Source organism: Leopardus geoffroyi, chromosome C1, assembly GCF_018350155.1.
Source record: "Leopardus geoffroyi isolate Oge1 chromosome C1, O.geoffroyi_Oge1_pat1.0, whole genome shotgun sequence".
Lineage (NCBI taxonomy): Eukaryota > Metazoa > Chordata > Mammalia > Carnivora > Felidae > Leopardus > Leopardus geoffroyi.
Window position 1 is genome coordinate 191,434,934 of NC_059328.1, and position 14,304 is coordinate 191,449,237.

At 38.2% G+C, this 14,304-nt stretch overlaps 1 protein-coding gene across 3 annotated transcripts in view; it reads left to right on the forward strand.

Annotated features, from left to right (window-relative positions):
* The window catches only part of PARD3B (par-3 family cell polarity regulator beta), a 1,015,886-nt gene that overhangs the window by 802,786 nt on the left and 198,796 nt on the right, over positions 1-14,304 (forward strand). For all 3 annotated transcript variants that reach the window (XM_045480900.1, XM_045480902.1, XM_045480901.1), the window contains exon 19: positions 11,647-11,757. In XM_045480900.1, coding sequence (XP_045336856.1) covers positions 11,647-11,757 — 111 coding nt within the window. The remainder of the gene's footprint in view (positions 1-11,646; positions 11,758-14,304) is intronic.

Here is a 14,304-nt window from a genome sequence, read left to right on the forward strand (position 1 = left end):
TTATGGCACAATGGAAATTTGCCCACCCCCAGGAAAAAAATTGTGTGATATTCTCATTGTCTCCTCAGGGAAGATTTTATATGTTAAAAAGAAGAAGAAGAACGTGAAATGGAAAAAAAAAAAAAAAAAAGAATAAAGCCCTAGTTACACTTTATGTGACATGCAGAAGGTTTAGAATATATAGAACATAAAAGAACAGTACATGAGCTACAGTGGGATAGAACTGTGTGTTCTTAATTTTAAATTTCAGATAAATATGATTTCAGCTTTGATCCTACATGGACTAATTCTTTTGTCACTCAACTAATTAATTCAGTATGCTGGAGAAAAGATGCTAATTTGGGCATCAAAGAAGTGATAATTTTTTTTGTTTAATCGGAGTTATAAAGATAAGTTTTATTCCCATTAGACTGGGTCTGGAGCTCAATCATTTTATTCTTCTTTAGTGCAGACAAGTTTCAGAGAAAATATGCCCTGTTTCTCATAACTTATGAAGATGGAGTAGTAATATCCAGGATTCCCTTTAAGATGGCCCTTTGCATAGTCACTGTACATATATGATATATATACATATATATGTATATATCAACCATGTCTTAACATTGTCCTTTTGTTCTTTACACATAATGAGTTAGTCACCATCATCTGTTCTTTTGATAATGGACTTTATACACAGTACACATAAGTTAATTTGTGTTATTGGAATATAAGTTATAGCTGACACTTTTAGAGACTATAGATGAGGCCTCCAGTTTCCATAGAACTTTTAATTGGCCCTCCCTGGATTAACTTTCATTATGAGTCAGTTTTTCCCTTACCAGGAAGTTTGCTGAAATGACCCCACTTGCCACTGAATGAACCGCAGAACTGTTTCCTGTGGGGGGACATTTCCTTCTGCAGGATGAATCTGTGGTCATTATGGAGTGAGCCCCGGCAGGTTGAGCATGGGAAGGCCGTGGGCATTGAGGAACCTCCCACAGCTGGTAGAGAAAAAGCTTATACGTGGTGTATGATTTGGTCTCAGAATACTCCTTTCCTAGTGTCTGGGTTCCCGGGACAAAGGAGGTAGAGAGAAGGGAAGAAGGGGATGCTGTGAGCACACAGATGAGAATTCTAGGTTCCAGCCATGTGGTCTGTTTGAGTCAGCATTAGAGTTTTATGGACAGGCCATCAGTTGTCTGTGCACTCAAGCTGCCTTCAGAGATGCTCAGAGATCTACTTAAAAGTAATAAAAATAAAAAGAAAGGAGCCACATATTCTGCTGCTTTGAAATAAGTAAACATTTAATAAAAAGAAAAGCCTTTCTAACTATTAAGGAAACATAAAAATGCAAAAAGATCTATTTCTTTAATGCTCTTGTTAAATATATTTCCCAGAAATCATAAGCATTTAGTCTGAATCACTAAGACCCTTGCCTACAATGTCTTAAAGCCAGTGAGAGCGTATGAAAGCAATTAATCAAAGTTCACTGTGCTCCTGAAGAGTATTTCTTCTTCTGGAAAGCAGGATAGAATAACTTAAAACCCAGTGTGGTCGTGACAGTTAATAAGCTTTTTATAGTCCCTGTGTGGATCTGAAAATCATACCTTATTAGTATCTTTATCTTTCTTGCTCACTCATTCACGCTTATTTTCATTTAATTTTAATCTCTGGCCCCTTTTTCATATTTTTTTTCCTCTTTCTCCTAACAGAGTGCTACTTTAATAATGTTAGAGTGGAGTTTTCATTGGCTACACAAACCCTCAGCAAAAGTAACTGTTCAGTAGGTTACAAATCCCTTAACGGATTCTTGCAAGTCAGTCTTCCACATGCCCTTTTTACTTTGTTTGTGTGTGTGTGTGTTTGTTTGTTTGTTTGTTTTTCAGAAGATGGGTTATTGATGATGTGCATTTTGCTTTGTTTTGCTTTCTGGGCCCACTAGAATTACTTGCAATATATTTAGTATTTCCAAATCTGCATTTCCTAATTCCTCAGTCTGGGAAAGCAAATTCGCTCAAGGATTCCCAGCAGCTGAATTCAGAGAGCTGCTTAAGACTCTACCCAGCAGATGTTTCATCCACTTAGGCAGAAATCTTAGAATGTTATAGGACCTCCCTGCCTTTCGATCCTAAAAACAAATATCAACACATTTGAGCTCCAAAGCTTCCCTGCTTTGGAATGAAGAGTCGCCATGACCACCAAGTTAGGAATCCCATCCTGGGAATAAGCAACAACAAGCCAGAGGCAAGTAGCTGTTTAAGGGTAAGGTGGGAATGTTGGCCTCAAAGGAAGTAGTAAAGATATCAGTGGGATTAAACATGTTTGTTGTTTTCATATAGTTCGTCTTCATCTTGGAAACATATAAACATACCCAAAATAAATGTCTAAAAAATATACCAAAAATTAACATTTAATTAGAAATCTTCTTTTTAAAGAGACTCAACTGCTTGACCCAGTTAATAAGAAAGATTTTTAATATGGAGTTTTTCTTCGGTTACTAAACCATCAACTCACTCAGTTTCCCCTTGTGAACATATCTATAAAGCAAATCCCTATCTCCTCTTGCATGCCATGGAGTGGGCTCAGAGAGTTTAAATCACAACCCTTCTGTTATAAAAGCATACTGAGCTTGTAGCATTCCACCCCAGTCCCGAAAAATCACAGGCACCAGCATGATAACCATATATACTGTGGAAAGCTAAAAATAAAAGTAGAATATTTTTCTTTCTTTATCAAGATTAGCAACAAACACATTTGTTCATTATTCTATCAATAATATTAACATAAAAATAGGCAGTGGCCTTAGGTATCTAAAAAAGGGGGGGGACTCTAATTGGTCAATTTTCATTGAATTTGTATCAGATTCATTAACTCGAAAGTACAATGGGAGCCATCTCAGGTAAACAAGTAAAGACCTTTGTGATACACATTTTAGAGAGAAGCAATAGCCAAAGTGCACATATGAGATTACAATACGTGGAAATAAATTTCATTAGCATATGCATATGCTAATTCAGAACCTGACTTAGAATGCATCAGACAACAGAAACCTTTTATGGGCAAATTTCAAAATAAACTATGGAAATACAGTCAAAGGTTTGTGAACTTCTTTGCCCCCATATTTTGCTCGAACTATTTCAAAGTGTATAATTTACAAAATGATAAGACAATATCATAGTTTATAAGTCAGCAAGGTACAGGGAGAATGAACCACTATCAAAGTCCAGAACATATTCTGACTGTGAAGTTGGTGCATTTCCACACCTGACATCATTCCGTAGACATTCAAAGTGTAATACTAGTAATGACTGGATCATGTAGCCTCTTCCAAATGGGTGTCATTGACACCCAAAGATACTCCCCGATTACAGAAAGAAGAAATACATTCTGTTTCAAATATTCAGCTCTCCTTGGATTCATAGCTCACCACGAATTTGAAATTAGAGTGTTTGAACATTTTCCTCACGGAACTTTTTAGTCCTCCTAAGCCATTGCTCAGGATTGCTTTATACAGTGTGTGCACTAAATGGAAGAAGAGTGGATACTAATAGCTGTGTAAACTGTCCAGTGGGATCTGGGAGGGAAATTGTAGATAGATAGTACTTAGCAGAATTAAGAAGTGAATTAAATGAGAGACTAGGCATGAACAAAGGCAGAAATAGAGCTATCCATGTTGTAAATTTGGACCATTTATCAGGGTGCGTGGGAATCTGGGAAGGACTTGAAAGTCATTATCTAGAAAACTCATGGAAAGAAATAGAAGTGGAAGAAAATATTTGCTGAGACATTAGGAGATAATTAAGAATTATAGTGAAATCTTTATCATCTAGAAAACAACAAGAGGCTGAGAGCATATTCAGTTCATTGGATTAAGGACTTACCTAACAATTGATGGTGTTAATGGTTACATTCCATGTGAATAGTCCATATGATGTGTCATGGCAGCTCAGTAAATGATTGATTGAATGAATGGATGAACCATTATTAAATTCTACTTCCCCATATGGCCTTTTAGGGCCTCCCTATGTAGGTAAAATAGCAACATAAGAAAGGTCTGCTTTTGGTATTTTCCTATAAACCCTTTCTGAGATTCTTTTCTACCTTATATAGTCTATTTCCTTTGATTTCTCAACTTATACCAAGATGTCTCATTTTATGAATAGAAACCATTTCTCTTATACATGTTGTATCATGTTGACTGATAAATTAATTACCTGGAACTCCTCCACTGTCCATTCATCGACTCTATAAATGAACTAGTCTCCTTTCTGGCTGCTGCTTTTCTTGAATCTCCTCCTATCTCCATAAGGCCAGTCTCTCTGGAGGTTCTGTATATCTCTGTCCTTTTCTCTTATCAAGAGCTTTGTTCTCCTATACGAGTGTACATAGCATTATTCACAATAGCCAAATGATGAGCACAGCCCAAATCTCCATCAACAGATGACTAGGTAGGCAACTATGGTATGTCCATACAATGGAATGTTATTCAGCCTTAAAAAAGAAGGAAATTCTGACACATGCTATAGCATCGATGAACCTTGAAGACGTTATGCTAATTGAAATAACCCACACACCAAAGGAGAAATATTGTATGATTCCACTTACATGAAGTACCTAGAATAGTCAAATTTATAGAGATAGAAGGTAGAATAGTGGTTTCCAGGGGCTGGGGGAAGGAGAAATGGGGAGTTACTAGGTAGCAGGTACAGAATTTCACTTTGGGATGATGAAAATATTCTGGAGATGGGTGGAGGTTGATGGTTGCACAACATTGTGACTGTACTTAGTGCTACCGAACTGTATATTTCATAATGATTAAAATGGTAAACTTTACGTTATGAGTTTTTTACCACGCTGCAAAAGAAAATAGCTTTCTTCTCTTCTCTCTTCCAGCTCCAGCCTCTCACACTCTGACGTTTCTTCCTATCACCAAACAAAAGTCCTCCAGTATCAGCCACAGTGAAAACCTCCTTTTTCAACATTCCACCCCACCTCCAGCAATCACCCTACCAGCCAAACTTCTTGAAGTGGTTGTACACAAAGATACACACTTTTATACTTACCTACCATTCACTCTTGCGATCACTGTCACCTGGATTCTGCTCATACCACTTCACTAAGCTATACCAACATGATGAATGGCTTCTGAGTGCCAAATCCAGTGAACTCTGGAGTCCTGACTTCAGTGGACTTCTCAACAGGATTTCCATCTGGTGACCATGGCCTCTTTACAGTGCTCTTCCCTCGGGTCTCTTGAGCCATACTCTCCTGAATTTCATCTCTCTGGCTGTTCTTTTTCTGTCCGCTGTGTACAATGCCTCCCTACCCCTCTCTCCAGACTTTAAGTATTACAATTCCTCATAACTGTGCCTTAGTCCCTAGCCCATTCATTTGGAGAACCCAAAGGCATACTGAAATAACCATGTTTAAAAGTGAACATTTTGGGGGCGCCTGGGTGGCTCAGTCACTTAAGCATCTGACTCTTGATTTTGGCTCAGATCATGATCTCATGGTTCATAAGATCAAGCCACACATCAGGCTCTGTGCTGACAGTGTGGAGGCTGCTTCAGATTCTCTCTCTCCCTCCCTCTCTCTGCCCCTCCCCAGATCCTCTCTCTCTCTCTTTCTCAAAATAAATTTTTTTAAGGTGAATTTTTGGTCCTTTTCCCTTGACCCACCACTTTCACATCATTGTCTTGTCTTCTCAGCAGCACCTTCTCCAGTCCAGACCACCACTGTCTTTTACCCACAGTCCTGAAGCAGTTGTAGCAGTCACCAGTTGGCTTTACTGCTTTACTTGACGCTTTTTACTTCAGCAACCAGGATGATGTTTGAAAATGTGCATCACATAGTATCACTTCTGCTTAAAGTGACTTGGTGAACCCTCTACCAACTTGGTTACTCCTCTACCAACTCTTTAAATTTACCAGTTTCTTTATCCATTTTCTCTTTGTCCCTTGAATTACCAAGACATGACCTGATGCCACTCTGAGACTAAACTCCAAGCCTCTCACACCTGCACGCTGTGGTCCTTGCCCTGTTTGCCATCTGAATCCTGTGTTAGTATCCCCCTCTGCTCCCCTTGCTTAAGCTATTCTGCCCTTCTTTCACCACTTAGAATGCACCAGACCTTCCCCTCGTTCCCTTTGTGTGTGCCGTGTCTTCCACCCATAAGGCTTATCTCCAATCTTTGCTTGTTTGGAAGCTCTCACCCATACAGCCTTCGTGTAAATGTCATTTCCCCACTGAAGACTTCCCCAACCAGTCTCCTATTATTATCTCTCCTAACACTCTTCATAGCACACAGCTTTTGTTTTTTTGTTTTTGTTTTTGTTTTTTTGCAACTTACAATTGCATATTTGTACTTGTTTGATGTCCAGCTCCTCCGTTAGAATGTAAATTCCATAGGGATAGTGTCTGGGTTTGTATCCCAATTCAACATCAGCCTATACTAAGCGCTTACGACAATGACTGACAGAGTATATATCTAATAAATATTTCTTAAACAAATGCATGAGTGAAAGAAAAAAAGAAGACAGAAAGAAAGCCAGTTTTCCATAAAGCTGTTTCAAATAACCTCTTTATAGAAATGAACAGGGACAGGTGTTTTAAGCAAACTTATAATTCATGAAAGTCTAAATTTACATAAAGGGTATGTTGAAAGGTGATTTTTCCACTTTACAAAAAGATCCATCATAAGAGTCTTTAAACAGGCTTCCCAGGTACACAGAAAGTAAGATTTTATTGATGCAAACCATATGTTTGTACTGAATTCTTTAGGAAAATATCTTTTATATAAAGCAAAGTTGACCTATATGCAATTTCCTTAAGGCACCTAGCCCAAAATGGCCAACTCTCAAATTTCCTAGGTTATAGATAATGGGAGGCCTGGAATGCAGGGGATATTTGAAACCCTAGAATGCAAAGCAGTAATTTTAGCCATTTAGAGCTCTTGTGACTTTTCTCACAAAAATAACTAATAGTGAAATGAATCAATGTATTTGAACCTCCCCAACTCCTCTTTCTGTATGTCCATGAATGTAAGAAAGGCTTGAAAGTAACCCCCAAATAGGCTGACATGGAGAGAACAAGGCTTACACGATTCACCAAATTGATGCTTTTCTTCCAACCTCCCCCCTCCCAACCCACCCATCACCACTACCACTGATAATTAAGTTGTCTGATTGCAAAATTGGAAAAAAGAATTCAGTGTGCTAATAAATAAAAGCAATTAACTTCTCTGGGTCTCAATTTCCTCTTCTTAACAATGTGGGAGTCCTTTTGAAGATTACTGTTTTATAATTCTGTTCTTGAACCTACCCAAACTTTACAAAATAAGGTAATTTATGACTGTTTTCTCTGTCTAATGAAATAAATTTCACAGCTATTTCTGCTCTTCTTCTTGGGAATTTTAGTAAATGATCATGAGGTTTAAATCAAAACATTTATATTATTTGTGGAATTGGTTGATTTGACTGTTATTGATGGTTCTTGCTAAGAAGAAAATGCTTTGCAGAATTTACTTACAACTAACCTTTCTCAGACGTATTCCACTATGGTGAAAACAAAGTAAGCTGTTTTTGAACTTCAGTACAAGTGAAATATTTTAGGAACAGGAAGAAAAAACAATTCACTGGTTGTGGTAATAAAGATCAAGGTAGACTAGGGTATAGGTTAGTTTTGCCCTTCAAAAACAAGACTTCTTTCATCTCAGAAAATCCAAACCTTCAAATTCAGAAGAAATATTTGGAACATAGAAGAAAAGCATGCCTAATATCTTGAGTTTTTGGCAACATTTTTGCCTTCATCAACTTCCTGGAACACTATTCTATCCTCGCTCCCCACAATTTTGATTTTTTTGGCCCAATTTTACTATATTTGATGACATTTTGAGGGAAAATTATTTCTCTAAGTGATGTACAAAGGTATTCTCACATAAAGGAATTTAGAGTCATAATGTTGGTCCCTGAGACTCTTCTTCATGGGCATGAAAAGCTAAAGAATGTACTCATGAAAATGCACGTTATTTATATAGCGCCTGCTTTGTAGGTTAAAGAGAGATCTTGAATATGTCAACAAATCTCCCTTATACTTGGAAGTTAGTGATCTTTTATTTTGTCTGTATTTCTTTTTCTCTTCTCTAGTCTATAAATGATATTAGGTCATTTCTTCAGTGGGAAAGAAGAAAATACGTTAGGAATAAGAAGGAGGACCAGGAAAAAAAAGACTGGGGCTGATGGAGCGAAAATTCATAGTTGATCGACCCAAATCCCAAAACAAGACTGAATACAGCAAAAGAATAGCAGTAGGAGCAAAGGCAGATGGTCAATGGCAGTGGGGAGAGAGAAGGTTCATGAGCAAGAATTTGCTAATTGAAATTGTAAATTGAAAAATTGTTTTAATTATTTATTTGTTTTGAGAGAGACAGGGAGAACAGCAGGGTAGAGACAGAGAGAGGGGGACAGAAGATCCAAAGCGGGCTCTGCACTTACAGCAGAGAGCCCGATGTGGGAGTCGAACGCCCAATGTGGGGCTCCAATGCCCGATGTGGGGCTCGAACTCACAAACCATGAGATCATGACCTGAGCCAAAGTTGGATGCTTAACCAACTGAGCCACCCAGGCACCCCTACATTGACATTTTCACAGAACAGTCAAGACTTGGAGAGGCTTCTGGGGAAAACGGGGTGCTTTGAACTCTGATAACAACAGAAATACAGAGACTAGCAAAGAGGTCTTCCACTCGGTGCTGCCACTTGCCCAACAACCTATGATTTGGATTGAAGCACAATCCTAAGAGAACAGATGTTTACCCATTGTTATGAAATTCTGAAGAAGACAGGAGTTTCAAGTTTATGAGTGGGGCCTTCATGTGATGAGATTCTGACTCACTGTGTGTGTTGGGAGGTTGGGGGATGGGGACAGGGGGTGGGATGGGCAGTCAGCCTGAACATGTGTAGAATCCTCAGGTTGCATAGATAGTTGGATGGCTACATAGATACATAGATGGGGTGAGCAAGCTAAAGATATACACACATTTACACACACAGAAGAAAAATTTGCAACTATTTAATAAGAAACAAAGAATAAATAGGATTTCCATAGTTTAACAAGAATCTTTTGCTTCACTGAAGAATATACATACTTGAGTGACTTTTTTTCCTGGTTATTAGCAGAGTATCAAATTATTTTCCTTTTTTTCACGTACATTATTACCAAAACCAAAGGAGATTGCTTCTAAAGAAAATCTGCTTGGGAAAATGCCTATTATTTAAGAATGTGTCCTAGTAATAACCATAGCTTTATTATTATTATTATTTCAAATGTGCAGTTTTATTTTAGTAAAAGTGGTAAGGAAGCACAATGCTCTTTTAAAGTATCATAATTGCAGGAAACCCTAGTGCATTGTTGGTCCAAATGCAAACTGGTGCAGCCAATATGGAAAACAGCATGGAGGTTCCTTAAAAAATTGAAAAATGGAACTACGCACACATGAAAAGATGCTCAACATCAGGGAAATGCAAACCAAAACCACAATGAGCTATCACCTCACCCCAGTCAGAATGGCTAAAATCAACAACACAAGAAACAACGGGTATTGGCAAGGATGTGGAGAAAAAGGAACACTTGTGCACCGTCGGTGGGAATGCAAACTGGTGCAGCCCCTGTAGAAAACAGTGTGGATGTTCCTCAAAAAATTAAAAATAGAGCTACACTACAATCCAGCAATTTCACTACTAGGTGTTTACCCAAAGAACACAAAAATACTAATTCAAAGGGATACATGTACCCTGCTGTTTATAGTAGTATTATCTACAATAGCTAAATTATGGAAATAGCCCAAGTGACTGTCGACAAATGAATAAATAAAGAAGATGTGGTATATATATACATACATACACACAAACATGTACACACACAGCCATAAAAAAGAATGAAATCTTGCCATTTGCAATGACATGGATGGAGCTAGAGAGTATTATGCTAAGTGAAATAAGTCAGAGAAAAACAAATTCCATGTGATTTCACTCATGTGGAATTTAAGAAACAAAACAAAGACCAAAAAAAAGAGAGAAAGGCCAACCAAGAAACAGACTCTTAACTATAGAGAAGAAACTGATGGTCACCAGAGGGGAGGTGGATGAAGGTGGTGGGTGAAATAGGTGATGGGGACGAAGGAGTGCATTTGCTGTGATGAGCACTGGATGTTGTATGGAGTTGTTGAATCACTATATTGTGCATCGGAAACTAATACCACACCGTATGTTAACTAACTGGAATTTACATAAACGCTTTTTAAAAATGGAACTACCTTATGACCCAGCAATTCTACTTCTGGGTATGCATCCAAAGGAATTGACTTCAGGATCCCACAGAAATATCTCTACTCCCATGTTCGTTGCAGCATTACTTAGAATAGCCAAGATATGGAAACATCTGAATTGTCCAGCAACAGGTGAATGGATTAAGAAGATGCAGTGTATATGTGTGTGTATATATGCATACATGTGCACATATATGTATATGTATATGTGTATATATATACATATATATATACACACACACCTACACACACACACACAGACACACATACATGTACACTATGGATCTGAAAAAAGAAAACTCAGAGAAACAGAACAGGGTGGTAGTTACCAGAGGTTGGGGAGAGGGGAAACTTGGGAGACACTGGTCAAAAGGTGAAACTTTCCATTATAAGATTAGCAAGTTTGGGATCTAATGGACAGCATGGTGATCACAGCTAATACTAACGATCTAATGTTACCAAGAGAGTAGATCTTAAATACTCTCACAACAAAAAAGAAACGGTAACTGTGTGATGGGATGAAAGTGGTAGCCAGTACTGTGGTGGCAATCATTTTGCAACTTAGAAATATATCAAATCAGCAGTTGTACACATTAAACTTACACAATGTTATGCGTCAATCATGTCTCAGTGAAGCTGGAGGAAAAGAAATAAGGTATCATACTTGCCACTGTGCCAGAATTAGCTACAAATATGCCAGGCATCAAGGGGACTGAGAGCGCACTAACACTGGGCTGATTTAGGAAGACTGGGGCTACATCCACAGAGTGAATGTAGCATGAAGGAGACAGTGCAGTAAAGGAGACAACCCAAGTTCTAATCCCGGGCCTTCCCCGGATTTATTGGGTGGCCAAGGCCCAAGGGCTCATTTGCAAAATGACAGCAGTAAACTAGGTGTTTGGCAAAGTCCCTTGAAGCACCATCATTATCTCTTCCCAGGAGTTTCAACTTTAAATGTCAAGGCCACTTGGGGCTCTGAAGGCCTGGTTAGGAGTTCAGTCAGTTTTGAGTTATATATTAATGATAACCTTTCAGTTCTAAAATTTCTAGTGAATTCGTAGTTTGAGATTTTTAGTCTTTAACCACACGACTCTATGCATGCTGCACAATCAATATCTCAGTGGAAAGATGGAAGGAAGGAAGGACGAGAAGGAAAGGAGAGGGATTTAGCGACTATTAGTTTTCCGCTTTCAGGATCTTATTTTACTTCCATTTTATGCAAAATGATCTTGTGCTACTTAGAATAAAGAATTACAGTTTGATGAGTTCATCTCATAAATATTTTAAATTTACCGCCAAAAGAACATGGTTAGTGTTAACATCTTCTGCTTCATGTGTTTCTAGATTTGGAAAGAAGAAAGATGATAAGGGAGGCAAGGCTGAGCAGAAGGGCACTCGGAAGCATGGCAGCCTGAGGGAAGAGGAGCTGGAAAAAATGAAAGAAGAACGAGAAAGGTGAGCAGAAATGCTGAGCCCCTGATTTTGTTTGGGTCCATGGCCTGTGTTTAATTTGATTATTGCATCAGTCAGCTGGAGACATTTTATTTCAAGAAGCATAGAGGTGAATACAAAAGCAAAGGTACCTGACGTAAAAGGAACCTGCCTTTCTGGGGAATTTTTAGTATATTTGGAGAAGAAATTAACTTTATGTTTTTATTATATCAGTACTTACAATTCCAAGATATCCTACCCCAGTTTTGACTATATCAATGTATATTTTTCCTATGGTTTAAACAATGAGGTTTTTTTTTTCTAATAAAAAGGTCATTTTGATGTTGATGTTTAGAACTATCAAATTTCCATAGTCTGTTCCTAATTTTTGTCAAGCTGTTGTATGCCTTCTTAATTTTATTCTGCTAAATCCATTTGGGTGGTGTAATTTGAGAAGCGCATGTCCTTCATTTTTAAAAAGCCAGTGTCTTTTATTAGGCTATCAGCAAGTTGCAAAGTATGTTGCCCATCTGTTAAAGGGCCGGTTTCGTTTACTGAAATAATGACAGTTTGCAAGGACTGAATTCTCCTGTTTGAGGAACTTAATGTTCCATTTGGACAAGAGGCCCTTCACTTATCTTTGAGGTTAACTCTACACTTACCGCACGTTGATGTGTAAATGTCTGATTTTGAAACATGTAATTGAATATTCATGTTTCTCCTGAAAATTCTTCACCTGCACAACTAAATGGATCTTGGAGAAAGACGGAGATTATGACAAAACTAGCATATCATTTTAAGCACTTGATTCTGACTTCATCACGCATGAAGTCAGATTTGTCCAGCTTGTCACTCGCTTATTAGTAACAGTAGTCCTTGTAGTTTTTAGAGTCAGTTCTTGTGCTTATTTTAATACTCTAGTAACGTGTACTAAGAAAGTCATACTTATACATCGTCCTTTCTAGCACAGAGCAGGCTGAATACCTGTTAACCTTTGACTTCTGTCTTGTAGTCTATTCCCATTGATAAAAGCTAACTTTATCAATAGCGAGGAAAGAAGCCCAATTTGGTCCTTTCTCATGTGAAAGTGGTTGACAAGCTGACTTCCAGGGTCAGCATGCAGGTAAAAGGAAATCAAGTGCTTTATATTGTTGCTGACTATTCACCTGACAGAGCTACCCCCAAAACTGGAATGATGAATTCTCCATCATAGTCCAAGATTCAGTAATCCTGTAACATAAAATACAATGCAGGCTAAGATTTTAATGTGTATATTGGCAAAGACATCGATGTGGTGCGTCCACATCATAGATCTTTGCTGCTCCCCTGACTTCACTTACTGAGACACCATATCCTTGCCTCATCTTCAGGAAACGGAGCTGTTTGCTAGAATTCAGACTTCACATTTTTTTGTAGCTCAAAAAAAAAGGAGACAACCCAGGGTTGTCTTGCTCAGGGTTGGAAGGGTTTACTCTTAGTAGCAAGGGAAATGTGTGCCAGCTAGAAAATTGATAACCCATAAAATTAGGTGGGTTGTCTTTAAGCAAGAGTTCATTTCCTTTCTGGTTTTGCCTTTAGGAAGCAGGTGCCTGAGGGAGTTTTGTTCTTAAAAGCAGGGCTGTAAATTCACCTCAGCTGGCTATATAGGCTTCAGGTCCAATTTTCTTAAAATACGTTTGGTCAAAACATTGAAAGAACTCTACTATTAGCCTCCACTTAGGCCAATTCCCACACATGAACACATAAAACACATCTGATATGGGTTTCCTAGAGACAACATTGTCTCAATCTTGTGTGAGGGGAAGAAGTTGGAGGAGTTGCTTTTATGGTTGGGTGCTGTAGAGTTAATGACTGAGGGCATTTCAACCGCGCAGGAGCTGAGGGCCACAGAGGGTGGTGGTGGTGGCTGAACATTTGGCATTGCTCCCAAACCTTGAGTCCCATTTCTTGGCTCTCCATCATCCATAAGAAACCAATTCACAACCCTTAAAGAACTCAGTGAGCGTATTACTCTTTGTGACATGGCCATTGAAAAAAAAAAATAGAATAAAATAAGAAACAGTGTATGAAAGTTCACAAAGTTGTCTTTTTTTCTAATGCCTTTGCAGTTTGTTACCTTAAGATGATTCGAGCTGCCCTATTGCTTATTTGTTTCATCCTAGCTGTCATAGATACAATAGCTTTTCATTAACATATCCCTTCTTCGAAGGATTTAAAGCACTTAAATAAAATATATATTGTGCAGTGCTGGAGCCAGCTTGTATCAGCTTGTGAGAGACAATTTTTCAACTTTCAGGAATTTTGTGAGCTCGTCATTAAGCCATTAGTAGTTTGAAATTGTTCATAGTGGGAGTATTTACACCACAGAAATTGGCAAATGCAATAAGTTGGATTTGTTTTCTCAAAGAGCCAGTTAATCAGCATACCCCTGAGGGTTTATACCAACTCTATTTAGTGTATAACCAGGAAGAAATTGTCCAAAGTGGAGCATAAATTTAAAAATATTCATCCAAATCAAACCATATGACCTCTTCTAGCTGTGTTTCTCAAAGTGTAGTTCGTAGACCACTT